This window comes from Mustela nigripes, chromosome 2 (assembly GCF_022355385.1).
Source record: "Mustela nigripes isolate SB6536 chromosome 2, MUSNIG.SB6536, whole genome shotgun sequence".
Lineage (NCBI taxonomy): Eukaryota > Metazoa > Chordata > Mammalia > Carnivora > Mustelidae > Mustela > Mustela nigripes.
The window spans coordinates 8,427,209-8,444,505 of record NC_081558.1 but is presented as its reverse complement, the minus strand read 5'-3'; the positions used below and the strand labels follow the sequence as shown (position 1 = coordinate 8,444,505).

At 56.3% G+C, this 17,297-nt stretch overlaps 1 protein-coding gene across 3 annotated transcripts; it reads left to right on the top strand.

The window, feature by feature from the left end:
• Positions 1-637: 637 nt before the first annotated feature.
• On the top strand, positions 638-15,891 carry ELAVL3 (ELAV like RNA binding protein 3). 3 transcript variants are annotated; one of them, XM_059389081.1, is made up of 7 exons: positions 638-1,046; positions 7,845-8,061; positions 8,388-8,491; positions 11,824-11,977; positions 12,133-12,358; positions 13,312-13,350; positions 14,818-15,891. In XM_059389081.1, exons 1-7 carry the CDS (start codon positions 1,038-1,040, stop codon positions 15,167-15,169), a joined length of 1,101 nt encoding a protein of 366 aa, XP_059245064.1. In that variant the 5' UTR covers positions 638-1,037; the 3' UTR covers positions 15,170-15,891. The 3 variants fall into 3 exon arrangements, with proteins under 3 accessions (XP_059245064.1, XP_059245065.1, XP_059245063.1); XM_059389082.1 differs by having other exon boundaries at positions 7,842-8,061; positions 14,839-15,891; XM_059389080.1 differs by having other exon boundaries at positions 7,842-8,061.
• Positions 15,892-17,297: the final 1,406 nt, after the last annotated feature.

The window sequence follows — 17,297 nt, the reverse complement described above, 5'->3', positions numbered from 1 at the left end:
TGTGGGATGCCAGTCCCCACCTTTCTAACGAATCTTTTGAACCTAGCCCACTCAAAAGCTGCAGGGTCCCAGTTCTTTCCGCAGGCAGAGGAGAGCTCCTGCCACCACCCCCCCCCCCCCACACACACACCTTTCTCCATTGGTCTTGGTGGGCTACACCTACTGCCCCAAATCTGGGAACCTGGGCCTCGGCTCATAGAAATCTTGGTTCCTCGTCCCTTTCCAGTCTTCTTGGTGGACAGCAACTCCAGAAGTTCGTCCAATCGGGCCACCGATATCTCCTCGCTCTCTTCCCTCCAAGAGCTCAGAGTGTTGGACAGAGGAGGAGACCCGTCCCTGTCTTTTCGGCAGAAAGCCCGCCCGAGAATGGGCGGCAATGTAGGGAGCAGGGTCTACGGGGCAAAGGGGCCCGAATCTGGCAACCCGAGCCTCTAGGGCGTGCTTTCTGGGGGTGCGGAGTCCCAGCCAGCGCGCGCTCGCTTCCACCTGCCGCGCCGTCGGGCGCCGGGAGGAGGCGGGGCTCAGCTGTCGCAGCCAATAAGGGACGCCGGCTCTGGCAGCTGCTCCTATAAAGGGCTGGGGGCGGCGGCGGCGCGGCCCAGAGCGCGGAGCGCGCAGCGCGGGCTGGAGGGTGGGAGGGAGGGCGGGCGAGGGGAGAGGACTGAGCACCCAGGACCGGACAGGCCCGGCCGAGGGGCGGCGGTGAAAGGCAGAGCGCCGCGATCTCTGTCAGGAAGCGCAACCTCTCCGGGCCCCGCGGGGCCGCGCAGGGGACGTTCTCAATCCCGCGTCCGCTCCCTCTTTCCATCCCCTGCCGCCCGCAGGCCACCCCGGGGCCCGGCTATCCGCGCGCGCGTCCTCGGGCTCGGGCCCGTCCCCGGCCCTCGAGGGAGCCGCCGCCTTCATCTACACCTCTGCAGCGGCCGCGCCAGAGGCCGCCCGGGCAGGACCCCGGCGTGAGCATCGAGCGCCCCCCAAGGAGTGCACGACCCCCGGAGCCGCCCTCAACACGGACCGCGCCCGCTGGGCACACAAGAATGGTCACTGTAGGTATTCCCTTGTCGCTGAGATGGAACCTGGTTGGGGAGGGGTTAGGCACAGGCTCCGCGGAGAGGGCGCGGGGGGGGGGGTAGGACCAGGCCTAGCTAGGCCCCGGTGGGGGGGTAGGACCGATCCTCGGGCCCTGAGAGTGGGCTGGGCCGCACCCAGAGTGCTGGGGGCGCATAGAGTCTGGCCTGAGAGGCCTTAGGGAGCCGAACTCTGATTTGGATAGGCGTCCTAGGGCGCCCTGGGAGCGGGATTGCCCCCTCCAGCAGGCCTGATGGGGGAGGGGCCGCAGCGGCGGAGGATGCCTTCTCCATCCAGGCCCGGACCCCGCAGGCCGCCCAGCCAAACACAGGGCCCCAGTCACTGGTGCTGGGCCAGGAAAAGGCGGCAAGCCGTCCCTGAGAACCTCAGGAAAGCCGGTAGCGTCGGATCGCGCGCCCCGGGCCCTGGCCGCGCCCGGGGAACCGGGCGTCTCGTCCTCGAGCCTGTCGACCTTGCGGCAAGCGGGGAGGGGAGAGGAGGGGGCGCGCCCGGAGGCCCCGCGGGCCCGCCGCCGCTGCCGCCGCGTCCCTTTGTTTCTCGGAGCTTCTTAGCGGGCCGTAGCCTCGCGCGGGCGCCTCAGGCTTCGGGGAGGGGGGGGGGAGAGGAGGGCCTGCGGGGGGGGGGGCGCCTTCCTGACTCCTGGGCCCCCGCCTCACGGGGGATGGGGTAAGAAACTCAGGGATGTCTCCTAGCCCAGGGCCAGGCGCCCCACCCCGCCAGGGCCCTGGGCCTCGGGGTGACCTTGAGAGCGCCCGCCCGCCCGCGCCGCTTGCCCCACTCCGGATGCTTTCAGCAACCACCGAGCTGGTCAGCTCCCGAACCCGCGGCCACGCCCGGCCACGCCCTGTATAACCACGCCCCTGCCCCGCCCATCTGGACCCCGCCCCCTTGGGCCCCCAGGGCCCGGCCTCGCCCGAGCCCTCGGATTTCCACTCCGCAACCCGGGCGTATCCCGGGGGCGGAGCTGGCCAGTCCTAGCCCCACCCCGGCTCCACCCCCGCCCCCGCCGCGCGACTCCGCTCCCCGCGCCGCCGCGCGTCCTTTGTCTGGTCCCAGCGCCCAGGCCTCCTTCTTCCGTACTTACTGTCTTTCCGGTCTCTGTGTGTGTGTGTCTCTGTGCACTGTATCTCTTTCTGGGCCTCTTCTTGGAGTCTTGGCGAGCACAGTGGGTGGAGGGATGCTCAGCACTCCCTCCCTGCATGGGACCCTGGGACCCGCCCACCTGGCTCGGAGAAATGAGGACCGAGAGGCCATGCTTCCCTGCTGTGTGACCTCAGGCAGGCACCCTCCTCTCTCTGGGCCTCAGGCGGCTAACCCAGTCGCAGGAACGGGAGTGCAGCCTCCTGAGGACCCTCAGAACCCGCACAGCTATCCAGCATCCATTCCTCTGATCTGTTCCTTCATTTGAAAGAGGGAAACTGATGCACAAAGGGGCGAGGGTGTGGTCAGAGGTCACAGAAGGGCCTTGAAGCCTTGGAAAGCCTGGAGAGCACTTCGTTGGAAGTCCACCAGGGGGACAAGCTGGGAGAAAGTGAGGGGATAAATTAAGACAGTGAGGGCCCTATATGGAGGAAGAAGGACCCAGAAGTGAGAAGCCTAATTAGCACCACGTGGTGGCCCAGCCTTAGCATGTATAGTCACTCAATGCCCTATTGTGGCCAGTATCCAGACATCTATCACTGCTCCTGGGACCAGGAGGTCACAGCAGGGGCCAAAGGGGTAGGTCACAGGAGAGTCTGCAGAACAAGTGACCTCAGGTGTGTTCCCTGCAAAAACCGTATGTCATATGTGTGTGCAATGGTGCAAAAGAGTTGAAGAAAGAGTAGCAGAGAAAGGGAGGGGGAGACAGACGGGTTCAGAGGGGACAGGAGGACAGAGAAACAGGGGGAGAAGAGGGAGAGAAAAAGAGAGAGAGAGCCAGAGGAAAAGCTGGAGAGACTGGGAGGAAAGGTTCCATTGCTCCCGGATCATCTCTGCCTCCCCATCTTGGATCTGCCCTCCTCCCTTCTGACTTCGCCCCTCCACTCCTGACCTGGAACAGCCCTCCAAGGTCCCTGTGATTCCCCGAGTCATCCCAGGCCACACGTTTGCCATGGGCTGGGGCCAGGCGGGTGTGATCTCCACCAATCCGATCCCTATTAGCGGCTCAGCCGGCTGAGCTGCAGAGGAAACGCGACACTGATCCTGCTAAGCTCTGGCACAGATGGGAGGGAGATGGGGTGCTGGGGAGATTAGTCGGCTGGGCCTCAAGATCCCAATTACCTTTTAACCCCATCCAAGTTGAGGACATTTGCGGTGGCTCTGTACGCTCTAGGATAATCAGACCAGTAGTCAAACCTCATCACTACCTCCGCCGCCGGTCACTCCCAGGCAAATCACAAATCCCTCTGACCCTCAATTTCTCCATGAGAGAAATGGAGCAGATGACCTCCAGCTTTCAGTGTGGTTGTGGGAAGTCAGTGAAACCTTTGCACCTGCTCAGTGCCTGGCACATAGTAGGGGTTCCAAAGCTGCAACCTGCTGGGTCCTGAAACAGCGTTTTGTGTTACTGCTAATTATTTGGTGGGGGCAGGGGTCCCATAGCAGACGTCATCAACCAATCACAGAACTCTAGTTTGCCAAGCCCGGAAGGGAACTCCGGTTCCATCTTCATGCGTGGGAAACTTTGGTGCCATATCTTTAGTGGTGGGACAGAGGCCCAGAGAGGCAGTGTGTCAGCGGATACACAGTGAGGAGGTTGGAGCATGTGGTGGTACCCAGTAATTGTTCGTTGAATTGAATGGATAGACTCAGCCAACAGAGTGGGTTTAAATGTCATGATGCCTGGGCTAGGTGTAGAGTACAGGCTCAGTCTCACTTTGTTATTTTTTTTTTTTTTTACTATTATTGGCCTTTTTGGCCACTAGTAAAGTGGGCTCTGATGGCCAAACTCCTGATTTGAATTCTTGATCCACCATCTGCATGCCACCCAGCCTTGTGTAAATTCCTAAACCCTTCATTGAGATTCAGTTTCCTCTTCTGGTAAATGAAGGAAAGAGTCCCATAATGTTCGATGTTGGAAGAATTGCCAAGAAATTGTCACAGAAAGGATTTTGTCTGGCACATAGCAGGGCCTCAATACGTGGCCATCAGTGGAGTATTAACCTTACGAAACTGGACAGGGATCTATAGCGTGCATTCCCATTTGATGGCAAGTGCCTGTGGCAGACATTGCTAATCAACCCCCCGGGGTGTGTTCCTGCTCAGTCTGGATATGGCTTCAGAATAACTAACTCTCCCAGAAGCCCCCGGACAGCCACTCAGCCAACTGGAGACGTAGGGGAGTTCTGTGCCATCCTTTTAATAAGAGTAAATGGAAAGGCAGCAGAGGCTCGAAGAAGAGCTAAGATCATCCCTGAGAATACACACCTGTAAGGTGCCGGAGCCGCCCTCATGCATTGGTCTCTGTCATTAAAAACAGCTTTAGAGTCCAACATAGCCAAGTTTGAGATCGACTTCGCCATTGATATCACTCAGTGTCTCTGGGCTCGGTTGCCTCACTTATAAAATGGAGACTGTTGCTGTCTGTAAAGATGACTGGGAGAAATACATGATATGATGTCTGGGAGCACTTCGCAACGTGTGGTGCCTGGCCCACAGATGTCAATGGGGCAGAACCAGTATTAATAGCCGGGATTACGAAACAGGGATGGCAGACACGACAAGCTGCTTCCTGTGACTGTCCCCATGGCAGACCTGATCCCAGAATACTTTCCAGCTGCACCCACGTGTGGTTTTAGATCCTTCCCTGGGGTCACTGTGCCAATAACTTGGAGTTTGCAAAGTGGAGCAGAGCTCCAGGAGCATTATGAAGCCTACCCGAGGACACAGAGCTGAGAAAGGTTAGGGCCAGCACTATTCTTCCATTGGCAGTGGAAGCTGAAAATGCAGACACTCGATCAGAAATGCTCCTGTGCAAATCCCCGTTTCGCCATTTATTAGCTGCGTGACCTTTAGTAATTTTTAAAACATTGTTGAACTTCACTTTCTCCCTCTGGTGTCTTAGTCAGCTTAGGCTGCTCTAACAAAATGCCATAAACTGGGGAGCTTAAACAACAGACATTTATTTCTCATAAATCTTCTGGAGGCTGGGAAGTCTAAGATCAAGGTACCATCTGAGTTGCTTCCTAGTAAGGAGTTGCTCCCAGCTTTGCAGATGGACCTCTTCTTGCTGTGTCCTGACCTGGTGGAGAGAGATCATTTCTATCCTGTCCCCCCTCCTTTTTATTTTTTTAAAGATTCTATTTATTTAACAGAGAGAGAGACAATGAGAGAGGGAACACAAGTAGGGGGAGTGGGAGAGGGAGAAGCAGGCTTTCCGCCGAGCAGGCAGCCCCACGCAGGGCTCCATCCCAGGACCCCGGGATCATGACCTGAGCCAAAGGCAGACGCTTAACTGATTGAGCCACCCAGGCTCCCCGTCCTTGCCCCTTTTTATAAGGACATGAATCCCATTCATGGGGGCTCCACTCTCATGACCTAATTACCTCCCAAATGTTCCACATCCAAATACCATCACATTGGGGATTAAGTTTTCAACATATGAATTTGAGGGGACACAGCCATCTAGTTCACAGCATCTGTTAGGCAGGGGAAACTAAGCTCTCTTTTCAGGGTGGTTGTGAATAAGAAAAAAAAAAATAAACATTGCCTATAGAAGGCTTTGCACTGTGCCTGGCACACAGGAGGCCCAATATTTGGGAACAAGTATGGTATTGTGTTTTGGCTCAGGGAGGGCTGAGATAAAATGTACCTGCCGACTTCCTAATTCTGTAGCCTCAAAGACATTGCTAATCAATCACAGTGATCTCTCCTGCTGAAACTGAATATGGCTTCTAAACCTTCCTAATTCATCCCTTTCGGAAAACCCTACCAATCGATTTGATTTTTCAAGTAAGGGCACCCATCTGCCAACCGTGCCATCGAGAATACCTAAGGAAACGCTGGCTGCTTTACCTTCCTACATCCGTTACAGATAATCCCAGTACTGTTTCCTGCTGAGCACAGATGTGGCCTTAAAATTCTTCTCTGTGTGGTCCTTATATGTAAAATACATGAAGAATTTATTTGATAATTGCTAAAGAAGTAGATCTTAGAGGTTCTCATCACAGGAAAAAAAATTATAACTATGAATGGTGATGGATGTTGACTAGACTTATCGTGGAGATAATTTTGCAATACATACAAATATTGAGTCATTATGTTACACACCTGAAACTAATGTAATATTATATGTCAATTATTAAGAAATAGATGCAGGAGGAAAAAACGTTAAATAAAATTCAACATCCATTCTTTAAAAAAAAAATCATCTTGGGATAATAAGAATAAAATTAAACATTCATAAGTGAAAACCCACAGCAAAAATCAAATTTATCTGTGAAATGTTTAAAGCATTTCACTTAACATCATGAATTAAAAAGCCACTATTGCACTGTAGCCCCTGCAATAAGACAAGAAAAATAAATAACAGGTGTAGATTGGAGATAAAAAAATAAAGCTGTCATTATTTGCTGGTGTTATTATGTTGTATATTTAAATAGCTCAGGGGCACCTACCTGGCTCAGTCAGAGCACACAACTCTTGATCTCAGGGATGTGAGTTGAGCCCCACATGTGATGTAGAGATTACTTAAAATATGTTTTTAAAAGACTTTATTTTAATTTTTATTGATTTTTTAAAAGATTTTATTCATTTTTTGGAGAGAGAGAAAGAACACGAGCAGAAGGAAAGGGAGAAGCAGACTCTCCACTGAGCAGGGACCCCCATGTGGGACTCAATCCCAGAACCCTGGGATCATGATCCAAGTCCAAGGCAGACGCTTAACAGACTAAGCCACCCAGGTGCCCTTATTTTTTATTTGAGAGAGAAAGAGAGTAAGTGAGAGAGATAGTATGAGCAGGGGGAGAGGCAGAGGGAGAAGCAGACTCCCCGCTAAGCAGGGAGTCGGATGCAAGGCTTGATCCCAGGACCCCGGGATCATGACCTGAACCAAAGACAGATACTCAACAAACTGAGCCATCCAGATGCCCCTTAAAAATAAAATCCTTTTTTAAAAATCATGATAATTGGGGCTCCTGGGTAGCTCACTCGGTTGGGCATCCAACTCTTGATTTCAGCTCAGGTCATGATCTCAGGGTTGTGGAATTGAGCCCCACATCAGGTTCAGTGTTGGGTGGGAGGGAGTCTGTTTGAGATTCTCTCTCTTCTTCTCCCTCTGCCCCTACTCACTCTCTCTCTCTCAAATAAATACATTTTAAAAATAATAATAAAAAACAGCTCAGCGGAAAAACTGGGTGAGGGGGATAAATGTCTAGGGGGATAATTATGCATGAAACAAAGGAAATATTAACACATTTGGGATAGGAATTCCCTTTGGTGGGAGGAGGGCAGGACATCGTCAGGGAGGTATTATATTTCTTATTCTGAAGACAAGAGTGTTCATCTTCTTCTTCTAGAAATGCACAGACTGATTTTAGACAAACAGGCAAACCTAGCAAGCATAGCAAGTAAACATAGAAAGCAAAATCACATGCAAGGTACATGCCTGATGCTGGAGGAGTGGAAGGGATTATTGGAATAATACTTCTCCTCCCTCTCCATGTTTAAGCCCATGTCAGACTTGACTGATCCATCACCACTGAGCCCCTCTCACTCCCACTGATGCCTGTGTGGGGACTGGGCCGTGAGCGGGTGTGGCCTGTTGTCTCCAGCAGATACTCGGGGCCATGGAGTCTCAGGTGGCGGGGGGCCCGGCCGGCCCGGCCCTGCCCAACGGGCCACTCCTTGGTACAAACGGAGCCACTGATGACAGCAAGACCAACCTCATCGTCAACTACCTGCCCCAGAACATGACCCAGGATGAGTTCAAGAGTCTCTTTGGCAGCATTGGTGACATCGAATCCTGCAAGTTGGTTCGGGATAAGATCACAGGTGTGGCTGCTGGCAGGTGGGGAGGGAGGGGACAGAGGTGATAGTCTCAGAAGTACAGGTGTGGTGGGGGCAGGTAGCACCCTGGGGAATCTGAGGTGTGATGGGGAGACAGGTGTGACCCCTGGCAGGGTATCTCAGGGGTGATGGGGGCAGGCAGGACTCTGGGGGATCGGAGGTGTCCTGGGGACAAGGTAGTACTCTCAGGGAACAGTAAGGTGGGGATCCAGTGTCTCATAACCTTGAGTGATGACAGTCAGCCTCTCAGGACCGGGTCTGGGAGGACACTGGTAGGTCTGGGGAGGTCATCATTCTGGTCCTGCCCACAGGGCAGAGCCTCGGTTACGGGTTTGTGAACTACTCTGATCCCAACGATGCAGACAAAGCCATCAGCACCCTCAACGGCCTCAAACTGCAGACGAAGACCATCAAGGTTAGTGCTCTCGTTTCCTCTGCTGCCCATCCCCCATGACTGCCCATCTGCGACTGTCCCCAATCTGCCCGTATTACTGCCCTCTTGGACTGCCCCCGTCACTGCCACTGAACTCCTACAGCCCCTCACCCTCACCACACACCCTTTTCCCCACTGCCACCCGCCCTTCTCCACGGCTCATCCCCTGAGTGGTTGAAACTCTCCTCTAAGGGTTCGTAGCTGGGCATCGGGGGCCCAGTGTCTCTGCCTCTCTGAAACTGTTTCCTTATTTGTCAGAATACCAGCCGCACATTCTCTGGTAGCTCAGGGAGGTAGCCATACCATTGGCGGTAGAAGAGTGACCAGGGTCGGATGGGCAGTCCCCCTCGCCTTTGTCATGGAAATGGAGGAGTGGTGGGGGCCCATCTGCCATCTGGAGCCTAATTAGGGTCTGGGAGGGCGGGATTAGGGGCGAGCCCCTCCCCCACCTTTGTGCAACGCCCCTCCCCCGCCATGACCTCCCCTCTCAGCAGCTGCAGCTGGGACTCTGCTAGCCCAGATTCCCTGGAGGGGGATCGCCATGGAAACCCCCCTCTCTAGGTTCGCCTGGGGGTGTCTGGACTCCGCCCCACAAATCTGCTCTGGAACCTTGGGGGAGGCGGAGCTGGGGGTGCCCATCTGGACCCCAGTTCTCTCTGGGAACAGAGGTGCAGGAATCTCTCCCTCTCCCCATTGTGCGTTGTGGGGGAGGATGAGGTCATGACCTGATGGGTTGCTCCATGGCCAACTAGACTCAGAAGCGCTGGGGCATGAGAGCGACAAATCCAGAGGGCCACTGTATGCACGCAATGCCATGAGTGAACGTGTGTATGCGATACCCTGGGCTGTGAGCCATTGTGTTTGTGGGACACCGTGACTGTGTGTCTGTTGTCACGTGAGTCCGGCTATTACAGACTTTGTGTCACTGTGTGTCTGTGGAACGTGGTGTTTATCGCTCGGGTGTTTTGTGACACGCTGCAACTCTGGCCGTGACCTGGTGGGGCTGTGTGGGTGTGTCTGGGATGTGGGTTTGTGCGGTAGTGACCGGTGTAGTTCTGTGACTCTTAACTGTACTTATCCAAGACCCCCAGAGCCTCTGGGAATGTCTTTGTAGCCTGAGTTACCCTTCTGCTGGTCTAGGCACCGGGGCCATGCAGAGCGCGGGGTGGCCCTGTGTGTGTGTTTGTGTGTGTGTGTGTGTCTGTGTCTGCCTGGGCGGCACAGTTGTATGGTCAGCCCCAACCAGGTGTTCTGGCAGATTCTGCCTTTGTCCTGTCCTGGTGAGGGGGTGTGGCTGAGCCCACACCCAGCTGAGGGACATGGGTCAGCCCCCATTGTGGGGGGGATGGGAAATACCCCAGAAGTCCTACTCAATGCCTCCAATGAGCCCTGATTACCCCAAACACCCACCCAGGACCTCAGGCCTGTCTTCCCCTCACCCCTAAGTCTGATTCATCAACAAGCCCTCACGCCTCAAAACTCACAGCCCCATGGGCCAGAGTGGAAACCATTGAGTACGTGGCTGTGATTTTGAATGAATATTACTGGGGAGAGGAGCAGCTGCTGGGTTTCGGGTTGTTTCCTGAAGGACCCCAGGTGCGCACAATTGCGTTAATTAGAACCCCTCTACCTCCAGCCTAGGAGCGCCTTCACCTTGACCCCCGCCCCCCAGCCCAATGTTTGCCTTTTGTTAGTTTTTTAATTAGTCATTTCTAATGAGGTTCTATGCCCTCCCAGCTCACCACGCCAAACAAAAAGCCCGGCCCTTGACAATGACCCTTATCTACCCAGAGGTTAATTTAGAAGGCTACAGAGGATAGACAGTGGCAGAAATAAGTGGAAAGAGAAGCTCATGCCCCCCAGGGCCCCCGCCAGCTCTGGGTCAACCTGTTAGCATCTGGGGTAGCCCCCCCAGACTGTGTTTCCAGGACACAGATAAGCACACAATGAGACGGGGTCACATCTCACACTGCAGGCTGCTCTATAAATGGACTTTTCTTTCCCCCCGTTTACAATACTCACCACTGTTTCTGGGAAATAAATATACATGTCCACCATTTTTTAAAACAGCTGCAGAGAGTTTCATTGTTGGGCTGGACCGTAATTAATGACACAAATCGAATGATCATACTAAAACGTGTCGAATTCACCACTGAGAGAGAGTGACAGGGCCGGGGAAGAGCCGAGGACCCAATTCAGATGGAAGAGGACAGGGAGGACCCTTCAGCTGATGCTGGAAGAAGAAAGGAGAGGAAGGGTGTTCCAGGCTGAAGGGAACAGCCAGAGCAAAGGCCCTGAGACAGAAGTGTGCCTGGTGTGTTTGGGGAACACGGAGGAGATGGGTGAGGCTGAAACAGAGAAAGTCTAGGCAGAGATGAGAGAGGGTGTGAGCTGATGGGCAGGTTTCAGGGCCTAGTGGGCTGTGAGAAGGACTTTTACTCTGGAGAAGGTGGGAGCCACAGAAGGTTCTGACCAAAGGAAGGATGTGCCCTGACTCAGTTTCTCACAGGTGCCCTCTGGCAGCTGTGGTGGAAAGAGACGGGAGGTTAGGGTGGGAGTGGGGACCAGGGTAGAGGCTGCTGTACTGGCCTGGGTGAGCCATGGTGGGTGGTGGGCCACGACACAGCAGTGGAAGTCGGGGGCAAGTGTGGATTCTGGGTAATGAGGAGGAATCGATGGTGGATTGGATGTGGGTGGGAAAGACGGGCATCAGGGACAACGGAGGCTGGGGACCTGAGCACCCAGGAGGATAAAGCTACCACTCCTGAACTGGGGCGTCCACGGGGACAGTTGGGAGCTAGATGCAGCCTCACTGAGTGGAATCCCCTGCGAGACCTCGGGGTGCCCAGAGGCAGGTGTCACACAGGTATGCAGCTTGGGGATCAGGCCCAGGATCAGGGACGGACATTTGGGAGTCATCAGCATTGAGCTGGCAGCTAAAGACCTGAGTGACCCTGAGGGCCAGAGTCCCAGGCTCACTTTCCAAAGGAGCGGAAAATGTCTTGTTGACGGAATATATGGTGTGAGAGCAGGAGCTGGGGACTCGAGGTCCTCAGGGAGACATGTGCCACCTCGGGACCCAGTGACAGGTTTCCCTTCCCCTTTATGGAGGCTGGGCCACATTATCAACCATGGCCATGGCCACGGCCCTTCCTTCAAGCCCTCAGCACCGCCCATGGAGATGACTTGAGAGATATTTATTGCATGAACAGGTGAGGCACTTCTGCTGCTCGCTGGTGGCCAAGACACGGCCTCAGTCTCCCCATCTGTGAAATGGGTCTTCCCTCACCTCTGTCCACTTACCCTCCGTGCAGGTGTCCTATGCCAGACCCAGTTCGGCATCCATCCGTGATGCTAACCTGTATGTCAGTGGACTCCCCAAGACCATGAGCCAGAAGGAAATGGAGCAGCTCTTCTCCCAGTATGGCCGCATCATCACTTCCCGCATCCTGGTGGACCAGGTCACAGGTCAGGCTGCCAAGGACGATGCACTTGGCAGGGCACTGGGCAAAGGCACGGAGGTGGGACCAAAGTGGAGAAGGCGGGCACGGCGGGGGCAGAGAAGTGGGAAAGGGGGTCACATCAGGGGGCAGGGTCCTCAGGACGCCCTCACTCCCTGACAGGCGTCTCTCGGGGTGTGGGATTCATCCGCTTTGACAAGAGAATCGAGGCTGAGGAGGCCATCAAAGGACTGAACGGGCAGAAGCCGCTGGGCGCGGCAGAGCCCATCACGGTCAAGTTCGCCAACAACCCAAGTCAGAAGACTGGCCAGGCCCTGCTCACTCACCTCTACCAGTCATCAGCCCGACGCTATGCAGGCCCCCTACACCATCAGACGCAGCGCTTCCGGTAAGGTCCCAGGCACCCTGAACCCCCACAGGCTGGAGGAGGGGGGTCCAAGCCTTGCAACCAGCCTCCCTGGACCCCATTCCTGCAGGGCAGAGGGACCCTGGGAGGGTGTCCACACGCTGGGGCCACTGAGGGCAGCAAAGGGGAAATGTGTGAGTATGTCAGATGCTGAGGCCAAGCCCTTGTACACAGCAGGCACTCAATGTACGCAGGGCACTATGAGTGGCATCGGCATTAAGAGTTTTATTTTTTGTAAAGATTTATTAGAGAGAGAGAGGGAGAGAGTGCAAGCCGGGGGAGGGCGAGGGACAGAGGGAGAGGGAGAAGCCGACTCCCAGCTGAGCAGAAAGCTCAAAGGGGGTGGGTTGGGGGGAGTCAATCCCAGGACCCCGGGATCATGACCTGAGCCAAAGGTAGATGCTTAACCAACTGAGCCATCCAGGCACCTAAAATCTTTGAATTTTAGAGTAAAAAAAAAACAAAAAAACTTCAGAGTCACCTGATCGGAGTCCCCCTCTCTCAGGGCTGGGGTCCCATGCTGTGTGCTCATGGGAGAGGAGTGCCTGTATTTTACAAACAGGGACCCTGAGGCACCACAAAGTGTTGTCACTTGCCCAGCCCAGGCACTACCCCAAAGAGACCTGAACCTCCCCTTCTGGGGACCTGAGCCCCGCAGGCTGGGGGCAGGCGAGTGGGACTGGGCAGGCTGGGATGGGAGGACAGGACACGGGCACAGGCCAGGCAGAGGCAGGGCGGGCGAGAGGCAGTGCCCGAGTGACCACGGTTCCGTGCCAGGCGGTGTCCAGCCGGGCGGGGAGCAGGCGGGTGGGGGCAGGGCCGGGCTGCTGGCCTGCTGGGTGGGGGCGGGGAGGGCAGTCAGGCCAGGGCCGGCCAGAGTCACAGCTGGGGGTGTGGCCAGAGGCCACGGGTGACCACCCTTTTTGCTTCCACAGGCTGGATAACTTGCTCAACATGGCCTACGGAGTCAAGAGGTAACAGTGCCCCCGCCCTGCTGCCCCCAGCTCCCCACTGTCCTTCCTCGGACTCTTGGCTCAGTGCTGGAACCCACGCTCCCCCACCTCCCCCCGGGGACTGCCAGCTTAGCTGTGTCTGCCCCCTGTCTGGGGTCAGGGAGTCGTGTGTCCATTAGGAGAGTTAGAGGCTACGAAGCCTAGTAAATGCCTGGAAAGAGCTACTATGGAATTTGAACCCAGGAGGGCCTGTCCAGGGCGCTCTCCAGCCCATGGAAGGGGTCATGGCCATGGGCCCGGTCACAGCCATGCCCCCTGGTTCCCACACTGTCCGAGTCCCATCTGCCACTGCTAATGATTTTTGCTGAGGGTCACAGAACACCCCCTTTCACCCCCGAGTCTGGGCTGGACCTTGTGGCCCGCATGGCACTGTCCACATTCCTGCCCCCGAGAGGGTCCCTGCGTTTACTACAGGGGGAGCTGTTGAGCACACACTGAGTGCCGGGCGCTGGGCTTAGGGCTGGGGACCCAATGTGGCCCAGCCAGACTTGGTATCCCGTGGAGATGACATGGCATTGAGCACAGCGCTTGGCACGTAGTGGGCGCTCAATAAAAGGCAGTGGCTCCTGTGATTATTGTTATCGTTATTCATTATCTCCGCCTGGTGGGGCAGGAGACAGAGGAACAGTGAACAGGGCTGTGAAGGGGGCAGGAGAGGGGGTGACAGGGACCCTGCCGAGACCGCGGACGTGACCAGGGTGCCAGCCAGCAAGCTGTTCGTCCCCGCTGGGGCCCCCTCTGAGCTGAGCGAGGCCCGGACTGTAGGGAGGCAGTGAGGAACAAGGGTGGAGCCAGTCCTGTCTGTTCATTCACTCGGGCCCTCAGACAGTCAGTCAACAAACCCTCCCCGGTGCTGCTGCGCTGGGAGCCATTCTGGCTGGATCAAAACCTTGCAGAGAAAGGGGAGTGGATCCTAAATATACAATTTGAGCAGGAAAAGGCTGGCAAGAGGCAGAGGAAGGCAGCAGACCGCTTTATGAGTCAGAGACCTGGTCCCAGAGTGGGGGGCTCCTCCAGCCACTCTCTCCGCCTGGGATGAGCACTGCCCTTGGTGGGGGGCCTCTAGCCAGGGAGGGGTGACAGGGTGCGGTCCGTGCCGGGGAACATGTGCCTAGGGAGGGGTAGTTCATCAGGAGTGGGGCCAGGGTCCACAGGGCCAAGGACCCAGTAAGGTCAGAGGTTAGGGGGTCTGGGTGTAGCTGGAGGCTCCTGGCAAGACTGGGTGAGGGCCTGACGTTCAGAGCAGGTCAGAGTTCAGGCCACAGCTGCAGGTCAGGATGGAGGCTTGGGCAAAAGTCACGAGACCGTGGCAGGGTCAGGATAACGCAGGGATCACCACATGGCCTGAGGTCACCACGGCGTCAGGGGTCCCAGGGGCTCAGGGGTATGCCGGGGGTCAGGGCAGAGCCCGCGTGACCCCCAAAGTAGTCCCCTGTCGCTCATCGCCAGGTTCTCGCCCATCGCCATCGACGGCATGAGTGGCCTCGCGGGCGTGGGCCTGTCAGGGGGTGCAGCAGGCGCTGGCTGGTGTATCTTCGTGTACAACCTGTCGCCGGAGGCGGATGAGAGCGTGCTGTGGCAGCTGTTCGGGCCCTTTGGGGCAGTCACCAACGTCAAGGTCATCCGCGACTTCACCACCAACAAGTGCAAGGGCTTTGGCTTCGTCACGATGACCAACTACGACGAAGCGGCCATGGCCATCGCCAGCCTCAACGGCTACCGCCTGGGCGAGCGCGTGCTGCAGGTGTCCTTCAAGACCAGCAAACAGCACAAGGCCTGAGCCACAGCCGCCCGCCCTCCCCACCCTCCCCGGGCAGCAGAGAGAGAGAGAGAGAGAGAGAGAGAGAGGGGCCCTGAGAGAGACAGCGCAGGCAGACCACCGACGGCACGAGGGCCCCGCGTCCCTGCGGAAGCCACAGGGTGAGCACTCGGGGTGGGGGGGGAGAGTCTGCAGGGAATGGGGGGGTGCCTGGGGGTCCCCCACCCCATCCTCCTGCCCCCACCCCAGGCTGGGCTGTTCACTCTCTCGTCTTGGTTTTGTTCACGGCGATGGTTTTTGTTTCTTTTTTCGGCTAAAAAGAAAGCAGAGATGTGCCCCCGCCCCACCTTCAACCACCCTCCACGGGATGGCTTTGCAGGGGTGCCGGGGGTGCACTCCCAGACACCCATGCCCAGGCCTCCCCAACACCTAGATGAGCCTGAGGGGAGGGGGGACAGGTTTAAAAATCCCCAAAAAAGCGAAACGGAGGAGGGGTGTGGGCATCCCTGGCCCAGAGCCGCTGGATGGAGTATGAGGCGCAGGGGGAGGGGCTGGAAACAGAAACAAAATGAAAAAAAAAGGGGGGGGGGGAGGGGAAGAAAAACTCTATTTTTGTAAAAAGGGAAAAAAGACCTCGTGGAGAATTTTTACTGGGGATTCTTGAACTTGAAAAAAAAAAACACAAAAAAAGACAAAAAAAAAAAAAAGAAAATATTTTGGCAGGTTATGTTTACCAACTGGGGCAGGGGTAGGGAGCAGGGCTTGGGGGCTGGGGGTCCATGGGGCCACACAGAGAAACACAGCCACACAAAGACCCGTGGGGGCATGCACGCGCGCACACACACACACACACACACACACATACCCCACAGAGACACACAGAAGCACTGACAGACCCAGAGACACGCCCCGGACACCTTCAGGAGCTCGTTGGCTAGAACCCGACGTGCAGACACACACACAGATAATCACAGGAGACCGAAGCGGGGGGGGGGGGGGGCTCCGCAAACGTGGCCACGGTCAAAAACACTGTCATGGGCAAATGCGGCCACAGGTGGGTGTGGAAGGCGAACATTTCCACGTGGACACGTGAGAGCAGAGACAGATATGTGCAGACACACAAACCTAGACACCCCGTCATGGAGATAGAGATACAACACCCAGGAGACACCAACACGCCCATAGCATCCCTCAGGCCCAGGTGAGAGGTCATGGCCCAGAGCCTGGCCCAGTCTACTTCCTCCAGCTAGGCCGCCTGGGTCTCCTCTGGACGCGTGGCCCCGCTTAGCCCGGCCCCAGGTTCTCTTCAGAGCTCTCTCCTGGCTCATAGTGGTCCCTGCCGCCCACGAACACAGGCGTGCACACACAACATCCATGCATCCAAACACACGATACCTCGTTTCACTTTTGGCGTCATGGTGGGCTGGAGGCAGCCCCCCCCCCCCAAACACTTGAGGCCAAAGGACCCCCTGTCCCCGGGGCTGAACCTCCCTGGGCCGAGGCCCTGGCCCAGAGGCTGAGGGGGGAGGCTGGGCCCTGAGCCTTCTCCCTCCCCAAGGCCTCCCCAGCAGGAAGTACCCGCTGTTCCCTCCAGGCCCCCACCTTCACCCTGCGGTGGCCAGGCCCAGGGGCCCAGCCCCGAATTCCCTTCTCCCCCACCACTTGTCACCCCCTTTCAGTTTGTTGGGTTTTTCCGTCTTTCCAAACTCCTGAGGGCCGGGGATGCAGCGCCCATCCCAAGCCCCAGCCCCGGCTTCTGTCTGGAAAGTCCAGACACTTTCCATTCCCCTAGTTTTCATTCTTTATTAAAAAAAGAAAAAAAGAAAAAAAAAAAAAGAAAGAAAAGAAAAAAAGAAAGAAAAAGAAAGAAAAAATTCCAACAGAAGCCGAAGGCCGGAGCCCCTGGGAGCCCTCGCAGCCCCCCAACCCCCCGCAGCGGGCCCAGTCGGAACTGAGAATTGCAAACCCTGAGTTCAGTCGCCCTTTCTCCGGTGTCCCTGCGCTTGGTGTCTGGCCATGGCCCCATCTGACTGCCCAGCTCTCTCTCCCCGACCCCTCCCGGTGTTTGTTAGTAAACGTCTGTGGAGCTTCTGCTGCAAGGAACAAAAAGAAAAAAAAAAAATCAAAAAAGCGACAAAAAAAAAAAAAA

Bases quoted from the DNA above. Each gene is read 5' to 3' on its own strand.
- ELAVL3 (XM_059389080.1), top strand. The intron at 8,492-11,823 runs GTTAGTGCTCTC...CCCTCCGTGCAG, and splicing joins TGCAGACGAAGACCATCAAG to GTGTCCTATGCCAGACCCAG. The intron at 12,359-13,311 runs GTAAGGTCCCAG...TTGCTTCCACAG, and splicing joins CATCAGACGCAGCGCTTCCG to GCTGGATAACTTGCTCAACA.